General features: G+C 39.0%; 1 protein-coding gene across 2 annotated transcripts in view; it reads left to right on the top strand.

Moving 5' to 3' along the window:
* The window catches only part of SNX9 (sorting nexin 9), a 60,784-nt gene extending 50,424 nt beyond the window's left edge, over window positions 1–10,360 (top strand). For both annotated transcript variants that reach the window (XM_039569227.1, XM_039569225.1), the window contains exons 14-18: window positions 3,420–3,496; window positions 4,416–4,505; window positions 6,016–6,130; window positions 7,562–7,653; window positions 8,291–10,360. In XM_039569227.1, coding sequence (XP_039425161.1) covers window positions 3,420–3,496; window positions 4,416–4,505; window positions 6,016–6,130; window positions 7,562–7,653; window positions 8,291–8,338 — 422 coding nt within the window. In that variant the 3' untranslated portion in view covers window positions 8,339–10,360. The remainder of the gene's footprint in view (window positions 1–3,419; window positions 3,497–4,415; window positions 4,506–6,015; window positions 6,131–7,561; window positions 7,654–8,290) is intronic.
* The last annotated feature ends 6,324 nt before the right edge of the window (window positions 10,361–16,684 follow it).

Below are 16,684 nucleotides of genomic sequence, written 5' to 3'. Positions count from 1 at the left end.
CAGTATTTAAAAGAGGACACATTGCTTCCAATGAAGAAGTAGTAGCTAGGCTGAGTATGATGTATGATTTTTCTGGACTATCAGTAAAGAGGAATGGCTCATTCAGCCATGCTTAAAGACACTCAAGTTCAGTTTCTATTGGGAGCTGAATATCTTCATCCTTGTTTTTTTTGGTTTTTTGTTTTGGTTGGGTTGGTTTTTTGGATTTTTTATAATACTAGAGTTCTGGAAGTTTAAGCATATAGGCCACTGAAGATTGCAATGACTGATTTGATGAAAGAAACATTTTTAGCTACTGGTAGCTGACTTCTGACATACTGCATATACTGTTAGTTGGTTCATTTGCATAGTTAGGATGGAATGTGTCTGCTGCCCATACCACTTTAATCAGTGATGCCTGCTTGCTCTGCAAAGCAAGATGTGTGGTGATGTCTACTGCCTTCTCTTCTAATTTCTAGCCTAAAATATTTAAGATTGCACCAGACAAGATGCACTTCTTAATCTGACTCACTCCAGCTCTTTTTCTCATGCTACAGAATGAGCCTTATCAATTAGTTGCCAGCCCCAGTGTGTGTTAGGAATCTGTCTCCAGTATTTGCAGAGGCAAGGGTACCTTTAAAACTGTTAAGGACACACTGATGTTCTGATTTAAGATTTAACTTGGCTATGGGCCTATGTACTGTCCAGTTGATCCTAAGAATGTGCACTTTGCGAGCATGATCCTGATCCAAAATATGCATATTGGACAGTACCAGAACATGCCTGGAAGTATCCTGCAGCCTGGCAATGTGTTGCCTTTGCTACTGTATCATAGGATACTCTAAGGTTTACACAGCCTTAAATAGTACGGCTTCTCTTTTGCGGTACCAAATCTGGAGGAGTCTTTCTCCTATATTAAGAAAGTGTGAATGACTGGTATGCCATTCAACCTAGTAAGATCTCCTAATCCTACATCACCCCTCAGGAATCCTGTTAGGCAGTTCCATGCAAGTTTCACTATCCTAGCAGCTAGCAACAGGCAAATCCTGTTTTACAAGCTGCTTGTGTGCTGAACGTATTGGTTTGAGGCGTACTTCTCAAGAAAAGTTTTGCTGCAAGTATTTGCTGCTAGTACATCAAACTTTGTAACTTTTCTTACTGAAACTTTTCTTATATTGAAACATACTTTGAAAGAGAAGAAAACAAAAGCACTTCTTGACAAAAAAAAAATTCTTCTGCCCCAATCATGCCTTGGAGTATTAGCTCTCAATATGTGTGGTGTATTCCTTCCGAAATGATTATCACTGGCATTTACCAAACATTTGAACTGCTAAGAGAGGCTCTATTAAACATCTCCAGAAGTCTCCTCATAGTTTTACATCTTCCTTCATCTCCTTATGACAGTATGTAGCCTGTAAACCAATGAAAATACCTGTTTCTCCTCGTGGTTGGGCTGAAATATCTGTAGGATATTACTGGCCATTTTAACTTCTCTTTTTATAACTACCTTCAGTCAATGCTTTTAGGCTCCCTCTGTTTCTTCTGGGGATATATGTGTTGAACACTAACATAATTTTGTTAAAATTTTAGCAACGTTTGGTGCTTTCTGCTTTTCCATTGATTAAAGAACCCCTGACATCCTAGTGTATCCTTGCACTGGGACCCAATTCACCTCTCACAGACTGATTTAAGAAGGCAGTTCCCAGCTTTGCATTGGTTCAGAAGCTGAGCATGCTCAGAATGAAAGATGATTGGTGTTGGAAATGTTTGTCTAGATCCTTTGAAGCTCTGACCTATGGAAGTTCCTTGAATGAGCTCTGCTCAGAAGGGAACAATTTTGTCATTCAACTTAAATATACATACTCTTCCTCTTTGTTCAGATAGGGAAAGTTACTGTCTTTTATGGCGTTACAAAATGAACAGCAACATCTAGACCAACCTGGCTTCTGACTCTGAAGCCACGCCATGTTTTATCCCAAAATCTATGAGTCAGTTGCCTAAGCAGCAGTTACTTCAAGGTTCCTTCTGAACAAACAAAGGAATTCTGAAATACTGAAAATACTTAAGCCTCCCTGAAATAATAAAATTGATCACCCTTCAATTTTTTAAATTGTTTTACAAAAAGGTGGCGATGTCTCATGAATTGTGTACCTCTTGCGTCTCACAATGGGAATTTGTGTTGATTTTTGTTTTTATTTATCCTAATAGGCCCAAATAGGAGAAAAAATAATAGTTTGTTTAGCAGTGTTTGTGTTGCTGGACTTTTTAGTTCTTAGGATATGTCACTTTGCCTCACAGCCTTTTGACTTTATGAAACCAGTCAAATGGAAAATAGGAATCTGTTGATAGAACTGAACCAACATTCAGTCATTACCTTGTTTCCTTTAGGACATGCTAAAATGAAGGAATCCTATGTAATCTCTAACGTAGATTAGACCATATGTTGTAGTAAACCAAGATACTTTAATGTTCAGATTAATCATTAATTAAATCGATGGTAATTTTCAATTAAGTCACTGATTAATATCTATAGAATAAAATCAAAAAGTTCATAAAAGACTAACCACTGCCTAATATCAAGACATGTCTGAAAGCATAAGAAAAATATTTTTTTTCTTAAACTAAAGTTTGATACCTGCAAACAATACCTTCGCCTTTCTACTCTCTACCTCAATATGCTTTCTGTACTGTTGACTACATGCTTTGGACAAGCTAACATGGATGGGAAGGTGAAGTGGCATGAAACATACAAGAATGTAAGGCTTGTTTCCATCTTTGTCCCACGTAGCCTGTCCTGTTAGTAATACAGTGTTATGAGTGCTTGTGGTGTTGTCTAGCTTAGGATTTATGATGATGTCTGTATTGTTAAGTAGATTGTAGGGTCCTTTGATCTGTTTCATATCAGGATGAAAGTTAGAAACTCACTCTGAAAACCAGTGATTTTTACAGAGCTTGAAAATATTATCTAAGAGTTCCCTAAAGGATCAGAAGTCTTGTTGTCAAGGGAAAACTTACTTGAGCCTCCTTTTGCTTCTCTGAGCTTTGAACAGTTATGGTCCAGGACTGTTGGAGAGCTCAGGGCTAGTAACACATCAGCTTTGTCAGTATCTTTTGTCATCCTCCTCATTCTTCCTTCCTTTCGATCCTGGTAGACTTCCTGTTGCCCCATATGGGGGAATTATCTGTGTATTTAAACTGCATAATGTTATGAAATGTGGAAGCAAATAGTGCTAGTACTGTAGAAGAACGTTTATTTTCTACAAGGTCTTCAGTTTTCCTCCTTTAATGGTTTTTTTAAATTCTTTATTTCTCCTGGCTATAAAAGTATGGGTAGATATTTATTATTGTAAATAGGTTATTTTATAAATTTGCCTTGAATTAAGGCAAGTTTCTTGTTGCAATTGACTTATTTTAATTTGAACACTGATGTTTACTTTTAGGAGAATCTGATCTAAATGGAGCAATTACAGAAGCTGGGAAAACTTATGAAGAAATTGCCAGTCTTGTAGCAGATCAGGTAGGAGTATTACAAATGCAGTGGCATAGTGTGTACAAACATATCACCTGTTTGGATTACTTCTGACTTTTCTTTTTTCCTCTTGTATTCAAACACAACTGCTAGTGCTGTAGAGCAGTTAAATAAAATTGCTATTAACACTTTTAAATACACTTTCATTTCCTTTTCTACTCTATGTCAGCTCAGGGGGAATGTGTTGAGAGGGTATTTCTGTGGGTCAGAAAGCCCATACTCTGTTTTCTAAAATACTAAAATGATCATTTCCTCTTTTAGTGTGTTTATTTTCTGGTGTCTGTGAACTGTCTTCATTACTGACACAAAAGAATGATATTTAATTAAGGATAGAGTTTTTGCCTTCCCTCTGCATTCCCCAAATGTCTACAGGATCCAGATTTTGCTGTTGCTCCATATGGGGCAATACCCGTGTATTGAACCTGTTCCATTGCCTTGACATGCAGACATAAATCGATGTTTAGCGTGTTAAGCCTAAAGTCTCCAAAATGCAGATCCTCTTTATCTCAAGGGTTAGTCTGAAAGTTCTTCAAACACCTTTCCAAACTGACAACTAAGAAGATGCTCCTGTGCATGTACATATTTGTATATGTAAACAGGTTGTACTGGTAAGTCTTCCTGGGTGAAAACTCAAGGCAGTTAAACCTCTCACTTGGTGAGCTAGTGTTGAGTGAAACAAAGAACAGAAGCATCTGCTCAATGACGCTCAGTGCCTTGCTCTAAAAAGCTTATATTTAAAAAAAAAACCCTTTCAAGACTTGCATAAACAATTAATATTTTGGTTCGGATTTTTTCTATTGATTCCTTCCCTTTTCTCCCCTTCGCCCTTTCTTGGCAACATAATTTCTTTTCTGTGATGTAAATATGCCACAGATACTTCTACTAATGCTTATGCTTTGTTTATTAGCCAAAGAAAGATCTTCACTTTTTGATGGAAACAAATCATGAATATAAGGGATTTCTTGGTTGCTTCCCTGACATCATAGCAGCTCATAAGGTATGTGAAGAGCCTTTCCTTTTAAGGGCTGGGCAGTAGAGACAGCAGCAAAAGTGGTGGTATGGTACCCTGCCTTTGTGCAGCAGCCTGGCCCTTGCTGCTGAAACACTGAAAGTTTCTGTGAAACTGGTGTGTTGATTTTTAAAATAAGAAGTACTTAGAGGGGAGGGGAAGGGAAAGGAGGGGAGGGGAAGGGAAGGAAGCTAGGATTTCTCTCGAGATTTGAGAATATCATGACTTTCTGCTATAGTAGAGCAGAAGAAGGTTCATGATTTTCTTCAGATTGACCCATGTCCCAGTGGGGTGAATAGCAGTAGTGTAAATTTGTAATATTTGAGCCTTATATGGTAGTTCATAATAAAACCATATAAGTATTGAAGGAAAACTTGTGTACACTTATATGACTGGTTTGCTGTTATGTGATACATAATCATGTACTGCCTAGAAGTTTCTTTAGTATCAAAAACCAGAGACTAGATCTAAGCTCTAACATTTCTGGGGGGAAGAAAAAACAAACAAAACACCAGCAACAAAACCCCACCACTTTGTTCTCTGTAATACAAAAGTCATGGTGTATAGTTTTGGATATTCTGCCCTTTTTTTTTTTGGTCATAGAGTTTTCCTTATGTTCATGTGTCTGCTGCAATGTATTTCAGGAAACGAAATATTGTGAAGTAAATTAAAAAATAAAATTAAAAATATTGTGAAGTAATTAGAACAAGTGCACCAATATGTGGGTTTGGGGTTTTTTTGATCACTTGAAGTGTTAAGTGTATAGAACAAGAACATAAGAACATACTTCTGAGAGCAATGAAGATAAAAGCATATCAGATTTATGTATTCTTTCTTCAGGACATTTACAGTCCCTCATCCCACAGAATCATTGGGGGAAAATACCATAAAAGGAGGAGAAATGTTTTTAAAACTTGAAACATAAGCCTACTGCCAAGAGACATGTAAATAGATTCTCTTGAATGTTGTTTGGCACAAACTCCTTGTGCAGGGGACGCGTATCTTTTTATGCTTGTTATTTATGTGACACAAGGATTTTTCTGAATCAATGGCTATACACTGCAATGAGTTGTAGTCTCTTGAAAAATAGTTTTAGGTCGCCTCATCTTGTAAAATGTGCTAATAAGGTTCTACAGGCATCTGATAGTTTGAGGCTTTTGGATGCTGGTCATGTTGATTTATGTTGGTCAGCTGTAATTTGAAACTTGGTCCTTTTGTCCTTTTTGTATATATCCTTGTGTATTACAGCCTGTACCAAACTCAATTTGCTGATGACTCTGATCATGCCTGTGTTTGAAGTCACTTTTTTCAAGGACCCTTGAAAGCAGTAAAGTGAAATAACAAACTTTGGATGAAAATGTGAGAAGGCAGAATCAATCATTTTGTGTATATATGTGTATTGAATGCAAACTCAAAATGTAGCTAGTGGCATTTCAGATTACCATGAAGACTTCTAAGTTGACTACTCTTTTAATCTTTCTGCATTTGGTTTCTACAGGGAGCAATAGAAAGAGTGAAGGAAAGTGACAAGTTAGTTGCAACCAGTAAAATAACGCCACAAGACAAACAGAACATGGTGAAACGTGTCAGTACTATGGCTTATGCACTACAAGGTAAACCAAATTTTGAGTTAAATGGCAATGTTGTAGACCTCGGAAGGACTTCTGTTAAGTAGCATAATTTGAAAGAAAATCTTTTACTACCAGGAATAAAACCTGGTCATGGGTTGTTTATGGGGGCTTTTTTGGTGACCTGCTTAGATTTTTCTAAATTGCAGTTATTTTGCCTTCCCCTTTTTCTTTTTAATCTCACATCACTATTGCGAAAGACACATGTTTTGAAAATGCAGTTTAAAAACCCCAAAACAACTATCCCAGGCTGATTCTTTTATTTGGAAGTGATAATGTCTCGAATTGAAAGTATGGACCCTGGTGCAAGAAGAAAGTCATCATGAGCCAAAGTGTTCTTCTGGCTTTCGGTTTAGTCAGACATAATCCATCTCCGATCTGAGATGCTTGTTCTTTTGGATAAGATCTTTATTTCCTGGATGTTCTTTGAATGAACTTTTTCCTCTTTAGATTAGAGGTGTTGTAAATATAAGGTGCAGCACACCACACTAGAAAAACTGGGGAATGAGGAGTCAGGGCTCAGTCCTGCAGGATATCAAGTCATTAAGTGCATCCTGTTACTGACTTCAATGAGATTACTCATTGCTGAGGGGGTTGCATCTTTTTTGGATGATTTAAAGTGAAGAGTACTCGATATATTATGTGATGAAGTCAGAGCAGCACACAAACTTGATTTTAAAAACAACCAAGAACACTCCCCACCTCCTTCTTCTTAATCACAGCGACGCAAGAGGATTGTGCTGTATGTGTGGTAATTGTGGAAGAGACCTCTAGGATGACTTTTACAATGTAGAATATTTCTTCTCCCTCCATTGATACCTCAAAATATATTTACCTTCTTCTTTCAGCCATAAGCTGTGATCTGACAAGAGATGTAGAAAGTGGTGTAAGATGTTACAGATTCAGTAATGCTGTTTCTCGGGTGTCTATTGAAACAGTCTCAGTCAAGAATGGGTCAGACACTACTGGTTGTATCTTTTTTTTGTTCTTTTTTTTTTGAGCTAATTATTTACAGCTGTTGCTTACAACTTGATATCCGTACCCTTGGAAATCTGAATGTCCTAGCCAAAATTCTGTTGGAAAATCTTCAGGAAGGAACAGTTACCTCAGTAGAAGAAAATCCTGCTTGTATTTTTTATCAAATCCTTGTGCACCTGAGTATTGTAATACAAGAACCTGGCTTTGTCCAGGAAGTGTCTGGATTGGTGTGTAATTGATGCCCTACCAATTTGACAAACAGTTCCATTATAACCTGAGTGCTGCAGTCAGAACAGGTTGTGGAAGCATGAGAACAGTAACTGTGATGGTAGGGCTGGACACTGAGCTTGCTGCAGAGTAACTAACTTGAACTGAGTGAAACTGTTCCTAATTATAAATGCTTCTGTTAAATAATTTGTCTCCTGGATCTGATTGCAGCTGAGATGAATCACTTCCACAGTAACCGGATCTATGACTACAACAGCGTCATTCGTCTCTATCTGGAGCAGCAGGCACAGTTCTATGAAACGGTAAGGGACAGGGCTTCAGCACTGTTTGCTTGGCACATATTGTGCTGCTACTTTTATAGGAAATACTCACAGGACTTAATCCATGCTCCAACAGAGCAGATATTTGAAGAGTTGTACAAAAAATTGTAAAAGGAATTGTAAAAAAACCTGAAAACTGAAAGAATGAGTTAAAATAATATCCTTCTGGTTGCAGCATCACCAGTTTCCTTGTACCAATCCTCTCTCCCCCAGTACATGTTCACATGGGGGGTCATGGCTTCCGTGGGAACTGTGGGGAGTGCACAGGAGCTCTGTTCTGATGTTTCAGCCTTGCTTCAGGAGGGAGGTGGGCTTCCTGGAAAATCTGGCTTTGTTCCTGTAGCTCTCTGGTGTAGTGCAGTGCTGGATAAACGAATAGGCAGAATAACAGCCCTGCCTACAGTGCTTTCTCCAACACAACTGGAGCAGTGAAAGTACCAAATTAACAAGGCAGAATGTGTATATATGAGAAGTCTTCAGAATGGAATGTTTTGAGCGTACACAAACCCTGCAGTAATGCCTGCAGTTTTTTGTCACGAGGGAACACCTAATTTCTTAGCCTGCAATAATTTCTGCACAGTGTAAAGTGACTACATATTCTTCTGTTTCTTTGTTTCAGATTGCACAGAAGCTGAGGCAGGCACTCAGCCGCTTTCCTGTGATGTAGAGAATAAGGAGTATTCAACAATAAAGAACAACTCCAAAGTGCTTTTTTGATGTGGGGGCAATGCTAATAAAAACTTGTTAGCCTTTGCCAAAAAAAAAAAAAAAAAAAAAAAAAATCCCCAAAACCCCCAAACCAACAAGAATCAGTTGTAAAAAAAAGTATTATTTAAAATTTTACTTTATCAGCCTAAATCATACAATAAGACTCTCCTATCTTGAAAGCTCTCCCATTTGTATCTTTATTTAAATAAAAACAGCTAGTTAATGCTGTCAGTTATAAGGATCAAAATTATCAAACTGATATGTTGCCATGGACTTCATGAAGACTTGTCTATCAGATGTTCTTCCAAAAACTCTGGATCAACATCAGAGTTACAGATTTGTAGCTTTTTTTTTAAGTGGGACAGCAGACAAACTTGAAAATGACTTAATACTCATTATATTCAATTGAGCTCTCCAGCGATTCAGTAACCAGGAGGAATTATATTCGTGTATGTTTCTGGCACATGTTCATGATAATCTCCTGAATGAATGCTTTGTTCTTAAGTTTTGCCTCCCATATGCAGCCATGGCATCCTGCTCCCAGTATGACTTCTGGTAAATATAAATCATTCTTCCCTCTCTTCTTTTTCCTTCTAACTACATCTTGTTCTTGTGGTGCACCACCTCAGACCTTATGTCAGGCTCGCTTTTTCACTATGCACTGTGTAAGAAGACAAAGTACAAACAAGGAACGAGCCATTCAGGAAAGTGTGAAAAGCAGTTTTCCATACCAGCACTTTGACACCCCCGATGTTATGCCATAAGGCACTGGTGTTTCTCACTGCTGCAGAGGGCTAGCTTCCCCTCTGACAGTTTGCAGTGTTTCAGCAGAGGGGACACTGCCATATCTAACCCCAACTACTAAAAGTCCCAAATTCCAGCTAAGCTCAGGTCTTCGTATAGTAGTATGGTGTGCTATTGGTTCGGGTTAACTTTTTGTTGCCTTTTAACACAAACCAAAAGGTGACAAAAGTACTGAATAACATCATTAATTATCACACAAACTCTGTTCTTTGATCATCATCTTTTATCAAGTGACTCAGTATCCTCTTCCATACTACTGAATACCATTTGAGGCCTTGGCTTTTCACAGAATCAAACCAAAAAAAGCCACCACCAACTGTGTTCACAATGGGCATCAACTACAGTAATTCACTTCTTGCCACAGGCAAGCAGGAAAGCCAAAAATGCAGGTTTTGCTAAAATGTGCCTAGAAAATAAATATTTTAGTTAAAAAAAAAACCAACTAAAAAAGGCATTTTACCAATAAGCCATTCTAAGTGACGGGTACAGTCTGCCAGTTCAATAGTTGCCTTACTCTGTTTTGCATTGGTTTTACTTTTCTGTGCTAGAAGGAAAATCTGGGTCTGCCTGAATAACCAAACCAAACAAGACTAAGCCTAAGTCTAGATGCTTCTCAGTGTCATGAGTTTTGTTCACCTTTTATAAACCTTGTCTTTTTCTCCTTCCAATTTTAGTTGTTTGCTTCCAAAATTCCATAGCGCAGTGTTGTTTGATACAGCCATTTAAATATGTACAAATTGTAAAGAATGTGTATAAATGTTTTACACCAAATGTAAGATCTGCTTGCATGTAGAAGCAGCTTATATAATAAATTGTTACAATGTGTACAGTAAATTCTGAAATCACTTTTTCAAGCCAGCATTTTTTTAGCATTTGTATATTCACTTTTTGGTAATGAAATCTCTTTGTAACGGACTCTTCATTTGGGAGGGGGAAGGGGGTTCTTTTTACCAATCTTTAAATAGCTCCATATGCACTAAAGTTGAAAGTTCTTTATCTTGAATAGACTGTTTTGGAATCTTAAGTGTAAGCTCTGCATTCCCAGTGCAGGGAAGCTATGACAGTAGCAACTGTGTCAGATGCAACATTTTGGCAAAAAAGAAAAAAAGAAAAACTGTTTAAAGACGTCTAGTAAAATGAAGTTAAATTGATAATAAATATTTATGTATATCCACCAGACTATTTTATCTTTTTCTTTGAAATCATCATGTTGGTTTTTAATAGGGTGAATGCAGTATGAGGCAAATCCTCCCTGTAGCTTTTCACCAGCTAACACACGGGCCAGCTGAGGAATGAGAAAGCCTCCATGTGTCTTCCATAAAGCAGGCATCCCAACTGGATGGTATAATAGTACCAGTGACTGCAAACCAGCAAAGGCTACGCATATGTTGTAAGCTTTCTTTATTCAGGTCAGTCCAGCTCGTGGTTGATGGAACCCTCCTGACTGCAAATAAGTAGTAGAGCACAGTGCTACTGTGTATTCCTGGCTGTGTGTCAGCATGGTGTTGACCCAGAATAGAAACTGGATGGTCTTTGATATTTGTTTTTTTAAATTAGACATGAATAGTGGCGTAGTTTAATTGCATGAGTCGGGGGCAACAGAAAACGTGCATACTGAAGATGTAGTCATAAAACAGAAAGAGCAAGTTAATGTAAGACTTGAGCAGTGCTCTCCTGTGTTTTGTTTGTCACAGCTGAATAATTAGTGTCTGCAGCATCAAAAAGCCTTACTACTGTTTCCTGGCTTATGTTTTCCTTCCAGGGTGAGCCAAACACTGGCACTAGCCCAGTGACTTCATAAAAGACACCAACAGTCCACACTGTTTGGTTTAACTTTATACTTTAATTGCTCATTCCGTTACTGTAACTACGTCCATTTTTTTAAAAATAAAAATGTAGCTGTACAGAGAGGAATGCTACCTGCATGTCTTGCAATTAATCCAACATGGGATTAGACTGCAGCAGCAGACTTTGTTACATGGTATGGTTTTGGAGGTGTACTGTCAACTGCAATTAAGAGTTCTTCAATGAGTCAGAACTTTACATGAGTACAGAAATTTTTGTACTACTGAGTAATTCCTGTTTGCTGTGACAAGATAATTGAGAAAGTACTACATAACATACACTTCATTCTGTAAATCCTAATTAATACATCAATTTTACTGCTACCAAAAATAGTCTAGTTCAGACTCTTAGAAGGAATTCAGACTAACAGCCTTGTAAAGAAAACTCTCACAAAGAAAGAGGTGCATCTCTTGTGCTGTGGCTTAGTTTGACATACACCAGACACTCAGCCACTCTGGATTGGCCAAAATTACTCCCTCCACCGCCTCAGGGCATGCAGTCCAGCAGCAAGAGAAGTATTTGCTAGGCAAGTGTCCTGCTACTGCTGCTTCTGCCTTTCTCATGGCTTTCCACTAAGACATAAGCATGCACCAGGCAGAAGCCAGTTAGTTGGGAAGGAGTGGGGGGGTCTTTGGGCAGTTGTTTTTTCCATGTACTTTCCTATAACTCTTCTGATAAAATTAATGCTAATACCTGGGGTATTGTTAGCATATTAATTACTTGAGCAGAAACAAACCCTTTTTCCTGTCTAAACAACCCCTAACAAAAACAACCTTACAGAATTAGAAATATATTGACTGGCTGGTGACCAGTCCACCCATTCTGTCACGTGGCAGTATCAGTTACACCCAGACTGTTTTAAAGAACATCTGAGTCACAAACTTGGATTAGCTGTTTTCTCCCTCTTTTTTTCTCCCATGGCTCTTTGTACATGAGTTGTGACTCTGAGATCTTTGAAGTATCTTTGGGATACTGAATTTAAACTGGCTTAATTTCCTTGTCCTATAAAGAATGTGTTTGCCTATTTTCCATCTTCTGGGCCTTTTAAATCTTTCCTAATTGGCCAGATTTTTTAAAACTGTCCTAAATTTTTTGCATTCCTTCAGATTCCAGCTACTATACTTACTGCCTTCCTGCTGAACTTTCTGAACTCTAGGTTCTTCTCATCTACAGGGTTAAAAACTGTTTGCTTTACAATAGGATTTATTCATTTCTTTGAACTGGTCCTGTCAATCTGAAGCCAGCTTTCTCATTTTTACTAAATATTATTCTTCCCTTATTCTAACCTGTGGCTGTATTCTGTTAAAATACATTTTTGTATGTCACATTTTTCTGTCAGGACTGAAGCAAGACTCTCTGTAATACTTACTATTTTCTGTTAACAACAGATTTCTGGTACCTTTAGTTTTCCTTTTATACCTACCATCTTCAACAACTATTCATTTTAACATATATTTATATGTTAAAACATATAACTTGTGATCCTTGTGCATTGCCAGCTCATCAAGACCTTTCTGGACCCATCAAAATTTATTGTACTCCTGACATACATTGCACTACATTCACTTTGTTGGCATCTCTGAGACCTGTATCCTCTGTAGAGCAGGAGGGGGTCATTGCTAGGATGTCCTTGCCGTTGTATAAGACTGTCGTGAGGGCTTTGGCAAGCATGGCACCCCCTTACGATACTATCAGCACTCACAGCTAAACTGGGAATCTGAAATATCTTATTGGCATTTCTTAAAGTCCCTTAAAATCCTTATGTGAGAATCCAAACTTTGTGTTTTGTTGGGGTTTTTAAACCTGTCACTATAATGTCCAATGACAAGCTGGAAACAAAGCCCAAAATGACAGCGTGACACTGTTTATCCAGTGTTCATCTATCTCTATTTTACTGGTTTTTATCAAATTCTTTCCCAGCCAGACACAGAATCTTGTCAAGTCTGGTGCGTCCATCAAGTTTAACTCATCAAGTTAAACTCTTGCTGAAGGAAAAGCTGCCTCAACAATAAGGGCAAAACAGGAGTGAGGGTCATTTTTCTAACTGTTGACTAGTTCCTGACTAGTTGAGTCATATTTTTAAGCTCAGTAAAGATTTTGTTTAAAAATTCAACAGCTGGGAGAGAAGTGAAAAGATAAACTTAGCATCTGTTGCAATATAGTAGCAAAATATAAACTAGGCTGCTTGCTGCTGGGATGCATTTGCTGAGCTTGACACACTGCTCCAGAAGATTCCCACCTGCTTGCACTCACAAAGACTGCACCACTCCGGACTGGTTATGCCAGCAGAGAAAACTGAGAAGTAAGAAAACTGTTCATGTGTCTTCCCTGTTTAAGTAGTGATGCTTTTCTACCTGGTTACAAATTGCACGTAGTAAACTTAAGGCAAGGACTTTTTTCCAAACCTTTGGGAAGGAGGTAGGTCTAGAACGTTTCTTCCCTACTGTGAGCATGTTTATGCTTACTTGGCAATAGATAAACTATTGGGGTAACAACTTGTGCCAGTCTATCTGCTGTCTTACAGTCTTAATGCTTGGCAGAAAGGAAACAACAACCAAAAAAGCTTCACAAACCCACAATGCAACTGTTTATGAAAGTCTTCCAAAATTTAAACCAAATTCACAATCAGTAAGAGGAGGTTGCTATCCATAGACTGCTATACCACAAAATAAGTCTGCAGGATGGCTGCAGGACTTGGATCTATTCAAATGTGCTGTAAAATCAGCACTGGAAAAGGGGAACTTGCAGGGACTGCAGTGGTTTCAGAGGGGATTGAGGGTCTGCTCCTAGAGTAAGAGTGGAGTTCAGAAAAGCTGTTCGTAGGTGTTGTCTGGCACAGCTCCCCTCTGAGCAAGGAGTTTATATTGTAATTATTGAGTGTTAGAATCCAATAAAAATGACTAGTGGTCTTAAGTAATTTTTAAAATAGTAAAATAAAACAGCCCTTCCTGAAGGGGATTTTTTTGTCACAGGGAAAAAAGCCAAAACCCAACCCACAAGTAAACAGTGTATTGGGTGTTTGCAGGGGAGCTCGAGCAGACACCTTCAGCTGCACACAGGCTCTGGGCTGTTTCTCACTGCTCTGCAGGTAGAGAACAGTAATCAGCTCAGGTCCACTGCTGAACCCTGGCTGGGTCCGGGTGTGTGTGTGGCACCCAGGTCTGGTGATGAACTCCTCTGCAGCATGGAGAAAGACAAGACAGATGTACACCATCACTGTCTGGTTCCACCTGAGCCCCCAGGATGCAACTGCCCCTCAGCTAGCCCTCTGTGGCCAGCTAAGATCATCAAAGTGGTTCTGCCCTGTGCTTTGCCAAAGAGGCTGTGCTAGACAGCTGCTGGCCCTGAGGGCAGAGAGAGGGTGTTGAGTGTGAGTGTAGCTGGCTTCTGGCATGGTGAGGAAATAGTCAGAAAAATCTGTCTCAGGATACCTTAGATTTTTCTCCTATGGGACTCTGGCCACCACTAAATTAAACTCAATAGCCGGCATTAGGCTATTAGTTCAAGTGCACATAATCAAACAAAAAGTAATGCAATCACCCTTATCAACAGGTATAGATGTGCCTCTTAAGGCAGCAGGTTTAAAAGTAGTCATTATAAAGGTTTCTCTACAATATGTTGTATCCTGACTCATCCATTCTGAGCAGCAGCTTCTAGAATTAAACGGAGATTAGTTAATCTGACTTCTCAGAGGCATTTTTAAGATCACAGAGCATCTCTGCTTTTATTCAGGCATACTATGAACTCCATGCATCAGTGTTTCCATGTGGAAAAGATCTGCACCAGTTCTGGCCCCTTCATGTAGTTTGCAATAAATCTCCAAGATCGGACAAAGTCTATTTCAAATTTCTGGAATAAGTAAAGAGAGAAGTCTGTTGAACTCCTACCAAAATATGCAGGGAACATTATTCAAGATATCTACTCTGCAAGAGCAGCACAGGAAATCTGTCACTGCACCCAACGTTTTAAAAGACATGGAAAGCAATTGCAATAGCTCTATGTATCAGGGTCACTAACTACAAAATCTAACCATCAGTGGACCAGCTGGGCAAAAAGTGTCAGAGACCCGAGCAGGGGGACAGAAAGAGAAGAGGAAGGGTAATGGAATTATAAGGAAAAAAGTTGGTGATGAGGGCAGCTAGGAAGGCAATCCAAAGGGCTAGTGAAGTAGAGGTAACAAAACCAGCAGCAAACAGACATTGCACAAGGTGAATCATAGTGGATGGGGTATGTGACAGAAGAAGGGTTCTTAACTTTTGGCTTCAGAGGGATGACATGAGCACTGGTGTCATGCTTCAGCTTTCCCTGCCCTCCAAAGTTAGTTTTACATGGCCCAGTAATTCTCACGCGCCAGGAGCTGGCTTTCTCCCAAACCCACGGTTTTGCTGAGCTTTTCCAGCCACACCCACACAAGGTCTTTCCACTCCACATGCCCTCCCCGCCAAGATGCTGAGATTATTTTGGCCTGCCCACACTCTGTGCTCACCCCTTCCCAAGCACACCAGCATTCCCAGGTCGCTGGTACTACTGGGGTACTACTGGTAATGGTGGCTGGAAGTGAGGAAATGTCCTAAGAATGGTGTGCAGGCTACAGGGGAAGCCTGTACCTCCCTTTCACCCTGGTAATTTCTGAGATACAGACACACACACACAAACACAGACACATATTTGGAGGGGGGAAAAAAAGGATAGTAGCCTGCAAATAAGTTAACTGTAATTCCTGCAACTTTCAACCTGCTTTCAACTTTCAACCCTAGCCTAGCCTACTCACCTATGTGGAATAATCATTTTTGTTATGTGCGCCATGACCCATCCACAGGCTAACAGGGATTGTTTGAGAGCTACAGGCACAGTGAAATCTAAACCACCTGCAACCTGGGGTGGGAATGTATCATTCCATTGAACCTCAGACTCACATAATAATTTATATGTTAATAATGAATGTGGCACGAGTTAGAAGTACAGGCAATTCTTGCTGTAAAAGCAATGCAAACATCTTGTTTTAGTGAAACAGAATGGCACACCTAAATAAACAAGTCAAATTGTCAAAAAACAAACACTGACTAGCAAGCAGAATGAAGCCAAATTATGTTTACTTGCACGTACATATAGTCTGTGTGCATTAGGATTTAACTGCTGCATTAGGAATAATGTAACATACCAAAATGGTTGTTCAAATAACTTCGAACCATGATATTCCCTCAGTTCTCTTTTCTGGTCTGTTCCCCTCATTCACACACTGTGCTTTGTCAGCTTCCCCTTTACAGCAGCACTGACAGAGATAACACCTCATTCTACAGTCCTCCTTTCCTTTCAATAAAAACATATGCTATTCACTCTGCCTTCACCATAAATGGGGCTGTGAAACAGCTTGACTCCTCGGCCAGTTTGCTCTATTTTACTGTTTCAGTTTTTCTTTAACCTTCTACTGTTTCAGTTTTTCTTTAACCTTCTCCAGTTCAATGCTGGTGGCATACTGAGGGACTCCATTAACTACTCTGATTTGAACTAGTTCATATTCACTGTCTTTTCAAACTATTCAGTCTAAGTTATCTTGTCATAAAGCTGCTGAGGAGGAGAGGAACACCTGAGATTTATTTCCCAATTCCATTTCTACAAGATTTTTCAAACTTTACCAAAAGCAGTTGAAAAAAAC

This window comes from Corvus cornix, chromosome 3, assembly GCF_000738735.6.
Source record: "Corvus cornix cornix isolate S_Up_H32 chromosome 3, ASM73873v5, whole genome shotgun sequence".
NCBI classification, from domain to species: Eukaryota; Metazoa; Chordata; class Aves; order Passeriformes; family Corvidae; genus Corvus; species Corvus cornix.
This window is presented reverse-complemented; position numbering and strand designations above follow the sequence as displayed.